Source organism: Oncorhynchus tshawytscha, linkage group LG01, assembly GCF_018296145.1.
Source record: "Oncorhynchus tshawytscha isolate Ot180627B linkage group LG01, Otsh_v2.0, whole genome shotgun sequence".
Classification (NCBI taxonomy): domain Eukaryota; kingdom Metazoa; phylum Chordata; class Actinopteri; order Salmoniformes; family Salmonidae; genus Oncorhynchus; species Oncorhynchus tshawytscha.
This window is the reverse complement of record NC_056429.1, coordinates 31,544,559-31,561,795: the sequence shown is the minus strand read 5'-3', so window position 1 is coordinate 31,561,795 and position 17,237 is coordinate 31,544,559. Positions and strand designations below refer to the sequence as shown.

Here is a 17,237-nt window from a genome sequence, read left to right as displayed (position 1 = left end):
CGTTATCCTTGGGAATAACTTGGCTGGTGAGCGTGTATGGCCAGTCATGTTTCCATCTCTAGTGGTTTCCACTAAGCTGTCATTTGTTGGGATTCCTGATGCGAGTGTACAGAGTTTCCCAAAGGTGTTCTCTGCGTGTGCAGTGACACCTTCTATGAGCCGTGGCGAACTGGTTACTGCTCCGACTAATGATAATAATACAAAGTATGTCACTGTTTTCCCTGTTATCCCGTTATCTGTAACCCGGTCAGATCTAATCAATGCGCAACGGGATGACCCCACGTTGGAAGAGTTGTGTGATCAAATTGTGCCTGTAGAACAGTTGGGAGCTGTCGCCCATGGCTATTTTCTCCAAGAGGATGTCCTGATGAGAAAGTGGGTGTCTCATGATAGTTGTTTTCTGGGGGAGGCAATTAGTCAGGTTGTTGTACCAGTTAAGCTTCGTGAGTTGGTGTTGGAAACTTCTCACAGCGACGTTGCTGGACATATGGGGGTGAGGAAAACCTACAATCGCATATTAAGACATTTATTTTGGCCTAGATTAAAGAGGGATGTTTCTGATTTTATCAAAACTTGTCAAACCTGTCAATTAACTGGTAAGGCTAATCAAGCTATTAAACCAATACCATTGTTTCCTATTCCTGTACTCAGCCAACCTTTTGAGTATCTGATTATTGACTGTGTGGGTCCTCTGCCTCGTTCTAAAAAGGGTAGCAGTTACCTGTTCACTGTGATGTGTCAGACCACTAGGTTTCCTGCTGCCTATCCTCTCCGATCTATCACAACTAAATCGGTGTTAAAAGCTTTGACTCAGTTTCTCTCATTGTTTGGAATCCCTAAGGTCATTCAGAGTGATCAAGGATCTAATTTTACCTCTAATCTGTTTAGTCAGGTTCTTCAACAGCACCATATTAAACACAATTTGTCTAGCGCCTATCACGCGCAAAGTCAAGGAGCACTGGAACGTTTCCATCAAACACTTAAGTCTTTGTTGAGAGCTTATTGTACTGAGATGGATAAGGATTGGGAGGAGGGGTTGCCTTGGCTACTGTTAGCCGATAGGGAAGTTTCACAGGAGAGCACAGGTTTCAGTCCAAATGACCTTGTGTTTGGACATAGGGTGCGTGGACTTTTATCTGTTCTCCAGGATGACTGGAAGTCTCCCGAGCCTCCTCAGTCCCTATTATCGTATGTGTGTGATTTCCGGCGACGACTGTACGCCGCTGGTGAAATGGCTAAAGAGAAGTTATCATCTTCACAGGAGAGGATGAAGGGCATATTTGATCGCCGAACTGAGCCTCGTCACTTTAGTCCAGGTGACCAGGTTCTTGCTCTGCTGCCAATTGTTGGTTCTCCTTTTCAAGCCAAGTTTCAAGGTCCATATACAGTGGTGCGCCAGTACACTGAGCAAAATGATCTAGTTGTCACTCCAGAACGGAGGAAAGCACACCAGCTGTGCCATGTAAATCTGTTAAAACCCTATTATGCATGTTCCTCTGAGACTGAACAGTGGGATTCTACAGAGGACGGTAAAACCTGTTTTTTTTGGCTGATACCGTTGTTTCCTTGGGTTCTTGTCGTGCTAGATCTGTGCATGAGGAGGAAGATGTTCCTTGTCCTGACGATTGTATATTGCAGGGTAGATTGTCTAAAATATCCAGTGTTTCTGAATTTTTCAGTCTTCTCACTCACCTACCTGTTGATGGGCGGAAAGAGATGGTTGGTCTTATTAAGAAATTTCCAGATATGCTGAAAGCTAAGGCTGTTTACGTTTGGTCTACTCGTTGTCAACACGCTTTTGAAGATGCAAAGAGGTTGCTGGCCTCAACTCCGGTGCTGGCTGCTCCTCGTGTGGATTTGTCATTTACCTTGCAGGTGGATGCTAGTCATGTGGGGGCAGGTGCAGTTTTGCTGCAAGCAGATGTGTCTGGGATTGAGAGGCCTGTTAGTTTCTTTTCCAAAAGGTTTAAGGATTATCAGTTGAACTACTCGGTTATTGAAAAGGAAGCGCTAGCACTCATTTGGGCGCTACAACACTTGTGTGTATGTCGGGTCGGGGGTAGTACCCATTGTGGTCTACACCGACCATAACCCTCTCACTTTTTTGAGGTCCATGATGTGTCCAAACCAGAGGATAATGTGATGGTGTTTTTTTACAATCATTCCATCTCGATGTGAGGCACATCCGGGGGACTGAAAACGTGATTGCTGATGCGCTCTCTCGTGCACCCTGTTCCTAAATGTTTACGTGACTGACCATTGTTTCGTATTGTCATGTTCTCTCTGTCCTGTCTGCCCCCTCCTGGTCTTTTCTTATTTCCTCTTAAATGTTGCTTCCTGTGCGAAGGTCGCTGAGGTCTGGGGAGGAGGTTGGCTGGGGCAAATTGTAAGTGTGAACACGTGAACCCTCATCAATTTGTGGCGCAGAAGCTGTGTCAATTTGGAACTTAGAGGCTGGTATTTTGTTCCGGGGTCCTTGTTGGTCCCCGGTTTTATGGGGGGGGATGTGACGACCCTCCCACTCTGTCTGCCGTATTCTCTCTCTGTTATTTCCTTATTAGGATGCTGGTGGGCGGAGTTGGGAGTGTCGTCATCTACATGGGAAACACCTGGGCCCGGTGTCTCCCAGGATAAATACACCACTTCCCCATTCATGGAGGAGACTCTCTCCATGCAGACACCTTTATGGATTTTGTTGTGTTTCTTGGTGGTTTTTGGGTTGTTTGCGACAACATCTTTCAACACCCTGCATTATCACATTCATGCATGCAAAACACTCACTTACACTACTGATTACTGATTACACACCATTGTATATTTTCCTTAGTTGCTTTAGTTAATAAATATATCTTTTGTTACACCTTATCTCCACGTTGTCTCCCTTTTGTTACGGGCTTTGAGCCGGTTCGTGACACATGCAATAAATGGACTGAGTGGTAGTAATGACGGTAGATGGTATACAAAAACGAATGTAGTTTTTGTTATGCTATTAAAATTTAAATGACGATATAACAAAAACATTGTAACTTGACGAGTTTTCACAAGCTGTACGTGAAGTTTTTGTGATGAAAATTTCCAGATCAAAGAATGTTTTTATAAAGATGAAATGTGAAGTTGTCTAAATTAGATCTGAGTAAAATCCAGACCTTTCCTTGTAACTAAAGAGAACTTGCCTTAAAACCTCTTAGAGCTACCCCCCTACTTTTTTACATTTCCGCCTGAAGACATGCGCAAATCTAACTGCCTGTAGCTCTGGCTCAGAAGCAAGGATATGCATATTATTGGTACCATTTGAAAGAAAACCCTCTGAATTGTGTAAATGTGAATTGAATGTAGGAGAATATAACACAATAGATCTGGTTTAGATAAAACATTGGAAAAAAACATATCTTTAAAATGAACAAGATAAAACAAACATTCAGACAGGATGATTGGGACAATTTCAGTGAAAAATATAAGAGGGCAACAGTACTTCTGCAACGTTTCAGTATGATAACTTCCAAAATGAGCGTGCTACATGACATTTATCATGAAGTCACCCAGGTGTCCCACACAAGTAGCCTAAATGTACCCAAGTGGTCAAATTGAAGGTATACATTTTGAAACAAAATGCCAAAATGGTATTCTAAAACACCCCAAAAATGGTGAAAAAAATATACATTTACAAAACAACATGGGTAACTATTTACACACTTTCAATATTTGGAGGACAACTTAGTCCCCTATCAAATCAAGTTTATTTATATAGCCCTTCGCACATCAGCTAATATCTCAAAGTGCTACAGAAACCGAGCCTAAAACCCCAAACAGCAAGCAATGCTGGTGTAGAAGCACGGTGGCTAGGAAAAACTCCCTAGAAAGGCCTAAACCTAGGAAGAAACCTAGAGAGGAACTAGGCTATGAGGGGTGGCCAGTCCTCTTCTGGCTGGAGATTATAACAGAACATGGCCGAGATTTTCAAACGTTCATAGATGACCAGCAGGGTCAAATAATAATCTCAGTAGTAGAGGATGCAACAGAACAGCACCTCTGGAGTAAATATGAACAGTTTAGGGTTCCATAGCCGCAGGCAGAACAGTTGAAACTGGAACAGCAGCAAGGCCAGGTGGACTGGGGACAGCAAGGAGTCATGCCAGGTAGTCCTGACACATGGTCCTAGGGCTCAGGTCCTCCGAGAGAGAGAAAGAGAGAATTAGAAAGAGCATACTTAAATTCACACACAACACCGGATAAGACAGAAGTACTCCAGATATAACAAACTGACTCTAGCCCTCCGAAAAACTACTGCAGGATAAATACTGGAGGCTGAGACAGGAGGGGTCAGTAGACACTGGCCCCATCCGATGAGACCCCTGGACAGGGCCAAACAGCAAGGATATAACCCCACCCACTTTGCCAAAGCTCTACACAATATTGTGCTGCTGATGCCAGGTGCCATAGCAGTCTCTTTCTGCTGTAAAGCAGAGGGTCACCAAGCATGTGGCGCAGGTGATGGGGGACTTAATTTTGCAAAGGACACAGCGATGCCTCCATGCTGTGCCCTTTTGGCCCTGAGGCACATCCATGCCTGCAGAAATACATTTGGGCAGATGAACACCACTTGTGGCAGGAGCTGGATGAACCAGCTTCAGTGGGGGATGGACACCTTGGCCCTGGGGGCTGCCATTCGGAGTCAGTGTCTCTGTGAAAGAGAATAGTTCAGTTAGAATAGTTTCACATATGAGCCCTGTATCAACAGGTATAATAAACAGATATATAGATAGTACAGGGAACACAAGGTTGAATATATTATTATAGACCTGCTAGATCTACTGTTTCTGTTATAGTATGACATTTCAGCTAGATCTACTGTCTTTATTATATTACAACAGACCAGCTGTATCTACTGTCTCCATTTCACTTTGACCATTGATGTGGGCCTGCCCTCCTCTCAACAGCCTCAAATAGGCAATTTCATGTGGGTTGGGGTGGGGCGGCAGACACACGCATCTCACATGTCATTACATTACATTTTTATATATTGCATCTGCAAATTAGATTGCTCAGATGTGCGAGTGCCTTTTTGAATTTTATATATTGCTTCTGAAATTTAAAAAAATCACAAATAATATTTTATATTATTAATTTCAAACAAGGGCATTAGCATGAGAAGAACTTACCAGTCCAAAACGATGTCCTCTCCGTTCAAAGAAATATTCCTCCACTTGTGAATCGCTAAATGAACCTGAACCAGGTTGCAGGCACTTGTTACAGTTTGAAGCTTTTTCGTGAGTGGACAGCTTGATGAAAGCCAGTCTATATTGAAATCACCCAGAAAATATACCTCTCTACACATACATTATCAAGCATTTCACACATATTAACTAGATGCTGACTGTTAGCACTTGGTGGTCTATAGAAGCTTCCATAAGAATGGGCTTTAGGTGAGGCATGTTAACCTGTAGCCATATCATTTAAACAGTATTTAACATGAAATCCTCCCTAAATTTTACAGGAATCTGTTTCTGAATATAGACTGACACAGTCCCCATCGGCATTTCTTTATTTTCTGTAGATGTTATAACCATGTTTTGCTACCACTGTATAATTAAAGGTATTATCTAAGTGAGTTTCAGAGATAGTCAGAATATGAATGTAATCTGTTTCAAGGAGTTTATTGATTTCATGAACCTTGTTTCATAGGCTACATTTGTTTATGTGGGCTATTTTATTTCTGGGATACTGTTTAGTTTAAAAAAAAACTTTACTGGGAAGCTTATCAGAAGTAGACATGCCAATGTTATTTATCTTTGAGCTGATATTGCAGGGTGAGCTGCACACAGTGGACTTCCTACTAGGGCACACAGCCTCAGTTCTAACAGTATAACTATGGTTTATAGGCACATGATTACTGCATACAATAGCTGTAGGACCAACAGAGGCATTCAGGGCAGTTAGAGGGACAAATTAAGTTATTTACATTGTGTCTGCCAACACTCCTGGGGCAATGTACATTTTCAGTACATCTGAGCTGGGCTTGGGTCATTGACAAGTCAACGTCTCAACATAGCTTTGAAGTGCGTGGACAGAAGTCCAGGAGCCAAGATGATTTGGATGGACTTCGTCATTCATCTTTTGTTTACAAAAGGTGTCAAAATTATCTGTAAAAATGATTCCAAAAGAGCTACAGTAATGTTTTAGCCAGGTGTGTTTTGCAAGTAGCTTGCTGAATCTTTCACACTCGCAGCCCAACAATGGTACCGAACCTGAAATAATTAGCCACTTTTTGGAATCTTTCAGTGCTGGAATTAGTTCTTTAAAATACATTTTCAGACGTTCCCGAGCTGTCCTCCAAATGCCGTTTGACTCCACATGGACTACTACAGCGTCAGCTCCCGGCAACTATTGTTGAACGGTCGGAAACAGCCTCGGAACGGTCGGAAACAGTCTTTCATATTGTTGTTTAATGTCCTTTTGATGTTGTTGTGGGGGCATGTTCACTCATGGTATGATTGATTCCATTGGGATCATAGCTGTTAACCATTCTCATACTTCTCTCTTTCATCTCTGTATCCCACTTTTAGTCTCTCTCTCTCTCTTTCGTCTCTCTTGCGTCTCGCTCTCTTTCGTCACTCTCCCTTACTCACTTTCATGCTCACTTTTCATCTCTCTTTTTCGTCTCTCTCTTTTATCTCTCTTTCTCATTCGTCTCTCTTTCTCTTTCTTTCGTCTGTCTCTCTAGTCTCTCTTTTGTCTTTCTCTTTTGTAAGTGTTTGTAAGGGTAAGTTCTTTTGATGTTGTTGGTATCATGTTCACTCATGGGATCATTGCTTTTGTTATTATCAAAGCTGTTAACCATTCCAATACTCCATCTCTCTTTCGTCTCTCTCCAGCTCCTTCATCTCTGTCCCTCTCTCTCATGTCTTTCATCTCTGTATCCCTCGTCTCTCTTTGTCTCTCACTCTTTCAATTCTCCATCTCTCGTCTCCCTCGCTCTTTCATTTCCGTTACTCTTTCATCTCTCTCTTTCCTCTCTCCCTCTCTCGTCACTCTCTCGTCTCCCACTCTCTCATTTCGCTCTCTCGTCGGTCTCTTTCCTCTTTAGTGTCTCTGTCTTTCGTGCCTCTCTCATCCCCCTCTTTCGTCTCTCTCTGGCGTCTCTCTCTGTCATCTCTCTTGCTTTCCTCTCTCTCTTCACTATCTTTTGTCGCCCTCTCTTTTGTCTCTCTCTCTCTTGCTTTCGTATTGATCTCTCTCTCATATCTCTCCCTTTCGTCTCTCTCTCCCTTTTCATCTCTTCATCTCATCTCTTTCTCTCTTTTGGCTCTTTACTTTGACTTCAGGTATGACGCCTTTGAAGTCTTTGCAAGCAAAAGGATCTTTCTTCCTGATCTGAAAATGGTAAACTATTCTTCTGTTGCTGATTCCACGTTGAACATTCAGAGGGATCAGTGTCAACTTATATTGAACACAGAGCACAGTAGTAGTAAAATAATATATTAAACTTGTAAAAGAGCACAGATTGTACAGTATAAGCTATAATGTGTGAGAGAGGGAGAGAGTTTGTGTCCTAAGATCCCTGTAGCTGGTTCCTCCACTCTGATTTCACATTTCCCCATCACTACTTTTCAATACATTTGAAAACAAGTAATAAGATAAGCTTAATTTGAAAGAAAAGTAGTTGAATATTGGAATGTTTTTCAAAATACAATTTGTAAAGTATTGGCATGTATTTACAATTACTTCAAATACATATCGTTGGAAATATTTTAAAGACAGTATTTTCAAATAAATATTTGGTATACACTACCGTTCAAAAGTTTGGGATCACTTAGAAATGTCCTTGTTTTTGAAAGAAAAGCACATTTTTGGTCCATTAATAATAACATCAAATTGATGAGAAGTACAGTGTAGACATTGTGAATGTTGTAAATGACTATTGGAGCTGGAAATATTTGATTTGTAATGGAATATCTACATAGGCGTACAGAGGCCCATTATCAGCGACCATCACTCCTGTGTTACAATGGCACGTTGTGTTAGCTAATCCAAGTTTATAATTTTAAAAGGCTAATTGATCATTAGAAAACTATTTTGCAATTATGTTAGAACAGCTGAAAACTGTTGTCCTGATTAAAGAAGCAATAAAACTGGCATTTAGACTAGTTGAGTATCTGGAGCATCAGCTTTTGTGGGTTTGATTACAGACTCAAAGAAAGCACTTTCTTCTGAAACTCGTCAGTCTATTCTTATTCTGAGAAATTAAAGCTATTCCATGCGAGAAATTGCCAAGGAACTGAAGATCTCGTACAACGCTGTGTACTACTCCCTTCACAGAAAAGCACAAACTTGTTCTAACCAGAATAGAAAGAGGAGTGGGAGGCCCCGGTGCACAACTGATCAAGAGGACAGGTTTATTAGAGTGTCTAGTTTGAGAAACAGATGCCTCACAAGTCCTCAACTGGCAGCTTCATTAAATAGTACCCTTCAAAACACCAGTCTCAATGTCAACAGTGAAGAGGCGACTCCAGGATGCTAGCCTTCAATGCAGAGTTGCAAAGAAAAAGCCAATTAAAAGAAAAGATTAAGATGGGCAAAAGAACACAGACTCTGGACAGAGATATGGCTTTTTCTTTGCAACTCTGCCTAGAAGGCTAACTTTTACTTTGCTTTTGGTGGGGGATCATCCTGTGTTGTGCTAGTGAACTTTGTGGCAAGATCGATGATATCTGCAGTAAGGACAGCCTTCTCAGTGGCATTGTACCATGGCAGTTTAAATTGTGGATCCAAGACTGAGGCAATCTGGTATGGGTTCTTCTGCTCATAAACAGTCAGGCGCTTATCAACAACTTCTTTTGACAAGCTTTTCATTGTACCTGGTAGAGCAATTGGTGAGATGTTTAGTCAGTCCTCTGCATAGGAATGATGATGTTGGCAATGATGATGTTGGATCCTTGCTCACACAATCTGTGGCAACATCAAAGGGGTTAGGATGTCCACAGCATCAGTGAGGATATACTTTTTATGCATGGATAGCTTGACAGGCAGTGTGTCAACATTTTCAGTTGATAATTCTACCTTGTGACAGTGGCTGGTTGCAGACAATTCTCCCCTTCAAGGCGATCCTGTGCAAATGTTGACTTGCGTTCGTGGGAGACAATGTTAACGTCTTTGGAAACGACTTTCATGAGGTTATATACAGACTGAAAGCAATCTTTAAAAGTGAGCAGTATTGTGTGAGTATAGCAACATGCTGTGAAAAGTAAACTTCATCAAGGTCAATGGAACTTACAGGTTGCAGACCTTCCTCCTCTTCATCACCAGTATCCTCTTTTTTTAGAGGATGTGTCAACTTCAAAATTAGCAAAAGAAGCAACCATGTACTTATAGAATTTTAAATACATATTTTATTTTTAGTCCAACTTTGAGAGCAGAGTATTTGAGGCTATTTGAAATATGTTTTGGGAAAATATGTTTGAAAGGGTTTCAAATAGTACCCCAGGAAAGTTTTTGCTAAACTATTTGGTTTTTACGAATAACCATTCAAATATTCAAATAAAATAAATTGTTTTGGGCTATGTATTTGAAAATACTCAAATAAGTATTTTCAATAACTATTACTAAATACACATGTATTTGAACCTAGGTCTGACACTCACACACACACACTAGTTGGAACCCCTGTCGCTCACATACTGCCAGGGGCCAGTGGTGGAATTGCCCAGCTAACCCACCAGTATGTGTGTGTGTGTCCTTGCTAACCTGCAGCGGAATCCATAACTGCCCATCAGAAATCCCCAGAAGCTTTGTGTCGATTACGGTTAAGCTCTCCTCCACTCCCTCGCTCCTTTATTCCCTTGTTCCCTCTCCCTCCCTCCCTTTCTCCCCCTCAGCTTAGTGGAAGGAGTACCATTAATGGCCCCTCGTTATAGAGAAAGCCGTCATGAAACAGGCCCTAATGAACTGATTCATGTTGGCTACTTTATTTTTTCACTTGTTTTTTCCTCTGTGGAAATTCTCATTGGTGAGAGTTTGATTGACAGTTAGCACGGACTCCTGGGGTTGTTCTCTCCAGAAATAAATTAGTGTTGCTGTGTGTGTGCGCAAGTGTATATATGCGTGCATATCTGCTTGTTGTAAATTCCACGACAGAACACCCAGTGTAATGGCAGTGTAACATCACATCAGCATGCGTCTCTACACAGCACATATGAGATCAGAATGTTTACACTCACAGTGTTTTAATATTGCAGTTTGTAAAGCTTTATTTGCATATTTTCCATTATGCCTTTCAAGTGAATGTGAGAGATAACCACCCATGACTGTGTTTGTAAGAGACATGGTTGTTGCATTCAATACATTCTATTCCTGAAGCCTTTACCAAGTGACTTCCTAAGTGAATGTGTTTGAATTAAAAATAAACTCTTATGACTATACAGTATATTCTGAAAGTATTCAGACCCCTTCACTTTTCCCACATTTTGTACATTATAGCCTTATTCTAAAATGTATTAAAATGTTTTCCTTATCAATCTACACACAATACCCCATAATGAGAAACCATAAACATGATTTTAGATATTTCTGAAAATGTATTCCCAATAAAATCAGAATCACCTTATTTACATAAGTATTCAGACCCTTTGCTATGAGACTCTAAATGGAGCTCAGGTGCAACCTGTTTCCATTGATCATCCTTGAGATGTTTCTAAAACTTGGGGTAAATCTAATTGATTGGGTATGATATGGAAAGGCACACACCTGTCTATGTAAGGTTCCACAGTTGTCAGAGCAAAAACCAAGCCATGAGGTTGAAGGAATTGTCCGTAGAGTTGCACTACTTCCCTCATATGGGTCTCAGTCACCTTGGGTCCAGAGAGGGGAGAAGTCAAACTTGTCTATCACATGTCCCTGGTGCTATGTAGAATATCAGATAGAGAGGAGGACAGGAGGAAACATTGTCTTCATATGTGAATGTGTCTTTACCTATTTTAAACCATGTGAAGGGATGGTGTGATTAATGGGGAACCAATTACTTGTGTCCACAATGTTTGTGTGCCAGTCACTCCCTCCTTTGGCCTTGGGGAAGGTAAGGCGTGACAAGATGTGTGGGGTAGTGTCTGGAACAATTGTACGTCATCTCTGATGTACAATTGTACGTCATCCTATACCTAGTGTATGACCCAGAGACTCACTCCCCTCGGGACTTTACATTTGATTTATGCCATAGAATGAGTTGGTGTCTCTGTACTGTGAAGTACAAAGGACGAGATCAGAGCCTTGTCTTAGGGGCCAAGCTCTGTACAATAAGAACAGTCTTCATAACAAATGCTATCTGGCTGGGGGACACTCCTTTGTTTGTTTGTTTGTCATGTAGACCAAGATGGTGTATCTTTAATATAAAATCTATGTTTTATTATTTGTTTCAGAGCTGCTCGCCACAACACTTGGGAGTGTTGAGTCGACCAGCCTCAATATTGTGGAAGCAAATTGCTCTATGCTCCCTTATTAATAAGGTTTGAATAAAGTAATATCCTGAATGGTGATTGACCTTGTCTCTCCTCATTATTGATTAGAATTTCCACGACAATATACAATCCATGTCTCAATTGTCTCCATTCTTCTTTAACCTGTCTCCTCCCCATCATATACTCTGATTGAAGTGGATTTAACAAGTGACATCAATATGAGATCATAACTTTCACCTGGTCAGTCTATGTCATGGGAGGAACTATTCTTAATGTTTTGTATACTCTGTACATTTCATAATGACTTTAGTTATGGCCTAGTTATCCTCAACATTGTGGTCTGAAACTCTTGGCTCATGGGCTACATCAGACCTCCAAGTCACAATAATATGGTTTGTGAAGTGATTAGTAATTCCTATCGGAATCCAGCCAGAGTAAGGATATCCAACAATTTGAATATTTTATCACCCACAACCTGTATTCAAAATGACTGCTATTGTGAAGGACTTGACAAAAAAGACTACCTAAACCATCTAAATTGTAATAACCATCTCAGTAACAGGTGCAATTACAGATTAGTTTAGTTCAAATAATCAATCAATGTTTATGCAGAAACACAAATATTAAAATACATTTCTATAAATCATCCTGCAACAAAGCATTCTGGGAAAATGTGAACAAGGCCCCTTTCCACGTCTTTTTTACTCAGAGTTCATGGAAATTAACTCAACACAGTTGAGTAACAACACCACACAGTGTTGATTCCAAAGTGATTCATTTAACACTTTGTTTATTCACCACATGTGGTGTCAATTGCAATCCCACTGGTGTTAAAGCTGCAATATGTAACTTTTTGGGCGACCTGACCAAATTCACATAGAAATGTGAGGTATAGATATAGTATCCTTGCTGTGGTGGAACACTCGCAACATGTACTGCTTATAATGGAATAATACACCTCAGCAGCACTCATGTCTGACAGCTTTACAATTCTGCTTTCTTCTTTCCATAACAGGCTTGACAACTAAACCCTGGTTATTATGGGCTATTTGAGCCACATGGTAATCTAGATAAAGACCGTTGGAACCCTGCTCTGCCAGCATGGATATCAAGACCCTTTATCCTCATCAGAGGGTCTTAGCCTCTACAGAGGACCCTTGAGAGCAGCTCATCAGCACAGTGTGTGTGTGTGCTTGCGCCCTTTGAGCAGAATGTCTTCCCCAGTGATTACAAACCAGTCCAGCCGCAGGGTATCACAAGTCACTCTACACAACCGAGATTGCACCATTGTGTAAAAAGTGCTGGGGGAGGACATTGTTTTCACAATAGGCACAGAGTAATTATCAGAACACATTGAAAACAGCATGGTACCATTCATCTTTTAGGAAATGGCACATAATGATCCAAATGCCACCGGAGTTGCTGTGCAGACATGATATTTTCCACCCAGCATGGCCTGAATCTGAATATGAGTCTTCTAATACAGCCCAAGCTGTGTCGTTCTGTCCACTCTGCAATTGGAACAGTATAATTCTATGTTGTATTCTTCTTTCAATACTCAGAGCACAGATAGACATTGGCCTCATTCTGGGGCGGTGCCATGGCCTCTGCAGACCTTTAGACGGTCCACTCTTCATTTTGGCAGAGGGCACTGGGGTTGTGGGCTGGGTCTGGCTGTAACATGCTCTTGAGCCCTTTTTCTCTCTCTTCACTATGACTATGATAGAGGGTGTTTGCTAATGGAGTGTGCCTTGCCAGTGTGTGTGTGTGTGTGTGCATCCCTGCCTGTGAGCTTGTTTGTGTGTGTGTGTGTGCGTACTAATGTTTGTGTGTGACATTGCAGGGAGTTTGGCCGCTGGAAGGTGAACAGCCTGGCTCTAGAGAGACAGGATAACAATGGTCTGGCTCTTCCTCTGGACCCCGAGTTCCTTCAGACCATAAGGCACCTGGGCAGACGGCCCAGCCTCAGCTCTATCACAGACAGCATCATCAGGAAGTACGGAACACACTTTCTACTCTCAGCCACCCTGGGGGGTAAGAATAATAAACCTTTTATTTATTGGTGGAATGATTGGAAGGCCTATTTCTTTCCACTCAATCTTTATGCTGCTGATTCTCAGGTTCAGAAACACATTCTCTCTGTGCTGTGTAGGTGTCGTGTTGGATGTGGACTATTCCCAGCCCAGTTCTCAGTGCATATTCTGCGCCGTTCTGTGCCCTTGTTTGTGTTTAGGGGAGGAGTCGTTAATGATCTTTGTGAACAAGCGGAGGTTGAGTAGGACAGTGGAGGCAAGCGAGGCCAACAGTACGGCCGTGACTCTGGAGGCACTCCACCAGCTGGCTGCATCCTACTTCATCGACAGGGAAGGCACCTTGCGCAAGCTACACCACATCCAAATAGCATCCACAGCCATCAAGGTAACCATACAATGGTTAGAATAAACCTAGCAGTTTTGCTTTGTAGTTCCATCTGTGATGTGTGCTGTAGTTGTGTCTGTTGGCGCCAGGATGTGTATATGTACAATGACCGGTAAGCTGCTCTGACTGCTGATGCTTAAAGTTAGAGAGGGAGATATGTCTCCAACTTCAGTGATTTTTACAATTTGTTCCAGTCAATGGCAGCAGAGAACTGGAAGGAAAGGCGGCCAAATGAGGTGTTGGCTTTGAGATTGACCAGTGAAATATACCTGCTGGAGCATGTGCTACGGGTGGGTGTTGCTATGGTGACCAGTGAGCTGAGATAAGGCAGGGCTTTACCTAGATGACCTGGAGCCAGTGGCGACGAATATGTAGCGAGGGCCAGCCAACAAGAGCATACAGGTCGCAGTGGTCGGTAGTATATGGTGACAAAACAGATGGTACTGTAATAGACCAAATCCAATTTGCTGAGTAAAGTGTTAGATGCTGTTTTGTAAATGACATCGCTGAAGTCAAGGATCGGTAGGATAGTCAGTTTTATGAGGGTACGTTTGGCAGAATGAGTGAAGGAGGCTTTGTTGCCAAATAGGAAGCTGATTCTACATTAAATTTAGAATTGGAGATGCTTAATGTGAGTCTGGAGGAGAGTTTACAGTCTAACCAGACACCTAGGTATTTGTAGTTGTCCACATATTCTAAGTCAGAACCGTCCAGAGTAGTGATGCTAGTCGGGTGGGCGGGTGCGGGCAGCAATCGGTTGAAGGACATGCATTTAGTTTTACTTGCATTTAAAAGCAGTTGGAGGCCACGGTAGGAGTGTTGTATGGTATTGAAGCTCGTTTGTAGGGTTGTTAACACAGTGTCCAAAGAAGGGCTAGATGTATACAGACACAGAATGGTGATTCAGAGAATCACCAGCAGCAAGAGTGACGTCATTGATATATACAGAGAAAATAGTCAGCCCAAGAATTCAACCCTGTGGCACCCCCATAGAGACTGCCAGAGGTCCGGACAACAGGCCCTCCGATTTGACACACTGAACTCTATCTGAGAAGTAGTTGGTGAACCAGGCGAGGCAGTCATTTGATAAACTAAGGCTATTGAGTCTGCCGAAAAGAATGCAGTGATTGACAGAGTTGAAGGCCTTGGCCAGGTCGATGAAGATGGCTGCACATTACTGTCTTTTATCAATGGCGTTTATGATATTGTTAGGACCTTGAGCGTGGCTGAGTTGCACCCATGACCAGCTCGGAAACCAGATTGCATAGTGGAGAAGGTACGGTGGGATTCGAAATGGTCGGTGATCTGTTTGTTAACTTGGCTTTCTAAGATTTTAGAAAGGCAGGGCAGGATGGATAGAGGTCTATAACAGTTTGGGTCTAGAGTGTCTCCCCATTCGAAGAGGGGGCTGACCGCGGCAGCTTTCCAATCTTTGGGGATCTCAGACGATACGAAAGAGAGGTTGAAGACTAGTCCTTTTTTTAAATATTTTTTTTTACATTTCTAGTGCAGGCGTTCCGCTAGAAACATGTCCAACGAATTCCATTGTCTGTAGAAAAGCACTGGAACGAGAGCTAACTCTGTCTGGACCGCGCGTCACGAGTCTGACACTCTGCAAGACCCATGACTCATTCAGCTCCCATTCCCCCTCCTTTATAGCAGAAGCCTAAAAGAAGTTTCAAAGACGGTTGACATCTAGTGGAAGCCTTAGTAAGTGCAACTTGACTCCATAGACACTGTGTATTCGGTAGGCCAAGCTTTGAAAAACTACAAACCTTAGACTTCTCACTTCCTCGTTGGATTTTTCTTAGGTTTTCGGCCTGCCATATGAGTTCTATATACTCACAGACAAGACATCATTCAAACAGTTTTAGAAACTTCAGAGTGTTTCCTATCCAATTTCTACTAATAATATGCATATATTAGCATCTGGGACTGAGTAGGAGGCAGTTTAATCGGGGCATGCATTTCATCCAAAAGTGAAAATGCTGCCCCCTATCCCAGATTAATTAAAAAAATATTTATATATTTAGAAAGAGTGGGTCCAGGTTGTCCAGCCCAGCTGATTTGTAGGGATACGGATTTTGCTGCTCTTTCAGAAAATCAGCTGTCTGGATTTGGGTGAAGGATAACCGGGGGGGGCTTGGGCACATTTCTGCTGGGGGTACAGAGCTGTTGGCCAGGGTAGGTGTAGCCAGGTGGCCGTAAGAGGGTTAGCATGGCCAACCGTAAGGGTAGGGGTAGCATGGCCAGCCGTAAAAAAAATGCTTACTGAAATTATCGTAAATTTATCAGTGGTGCCAGTGTTTCCTTGCCTCAGTGCAGTGGGCAGCTGGGCAGAGATCTTATTCTCCAGTGTCCAAAAACTTTTTGGAAGTGTAACACGCTGGGTAAAAAAGAAAGGGAATGGGAAAATGAAATAGATGAGGAGGGGAAGTGGTGCCTCTACAATTACGCATGAGAGACGAATCATCGGTTCCATTTCAATAATTTCTTCGAGAGCTTGCCCCATTTGTCAGCCATTTTGGGTACGAGTTAAGGTGTCTCACGCTGTCTGTAATAAATCGTTCTTTAACCTACCAGTGAGCACGGAACACAAACAGGAAACACTAAAAGCACCAGGTGGACATAAATCAGGTGGTTTAAGTTTGATTTACAACTCTGGTCAATTTCTACTGAGGTTTATTACAATTAGCTTGAAAAACAACTATCCATCGATGTGAGAAAGGATAGAGGAGTGTTTTTCACCCAATCTTCTGGTCTGCTAGGATGTGGTGTTTAGTCATTCATGTCCTGTTATGGTTCATTTGTAGGAGAATTAAGATAACTTGTTATGGTTAAGCTTTGGAACGCAAGATAAATATAGTGAAAAATGACAGTAGCAGCAGTTCAAGATGTAGAACGGATTTGATGGAAAAACTGTAGCTATTTCAATATGTAAATGATAGAATAACACTAGTTTGCCAAGATAGTCAGAACACATCATCAAATACATAAAGAAAGGTATTATAATCATCAGACAAATTACTGTCATCACTGAATGATGGGACAACATTATTTACTTGAAGATTTATTATACTTTAAGATTTTGCTTGTTGGCTAGACTAGCTCAGACCAGGGATGGGCAGCTACACTCCTCGGGACAGATTGTAACATACCCCCCATCCCTAGCAAACACAGCTGATTAAACTAATTGCCTTCTAAACTGAAGATCATGATTAGTTGATTATTGGTGTCAGGTGTGTAAGCTGGTGCTGGGACAAAAGTGACACCATTCAGGACTCCGGGGACTGGGGTTGTCCACACCTGGCCAAGACCATACTTAGCGGCAGATGGCAAAGAGATGGTCTGATTGGCCTGTCTGAATTTGTT

General features: G+C 42.1%; 1 protein-coding gene across 1 annotated transcript in view; it reads left to right on the top strand.

Annotated features, from left to right (window-relative positions):
- Positions 1-17,237, top strand: part of LOC112249517 (BMP/retinoic acid-inducible neural-specific protein 3) — a 101,172-nt gene that overhangs the window by 38,240 nt on the left and 45,695 nt on the right. Inside the window, exons 3-4 of the mRNA XM_024419331.1 lie at positions 13,291-13,481; positions 13,681-13,865. Of these exons, the coding sequence (XP_024275099.1) occupies positions 13,291-13,481; positions 13,681-13,865 (376 nt within the window). The remainder of the gene's footprint in view (positions 1-13,290; positions 13,482-13,680; positions 13,866-17,237) is intronic.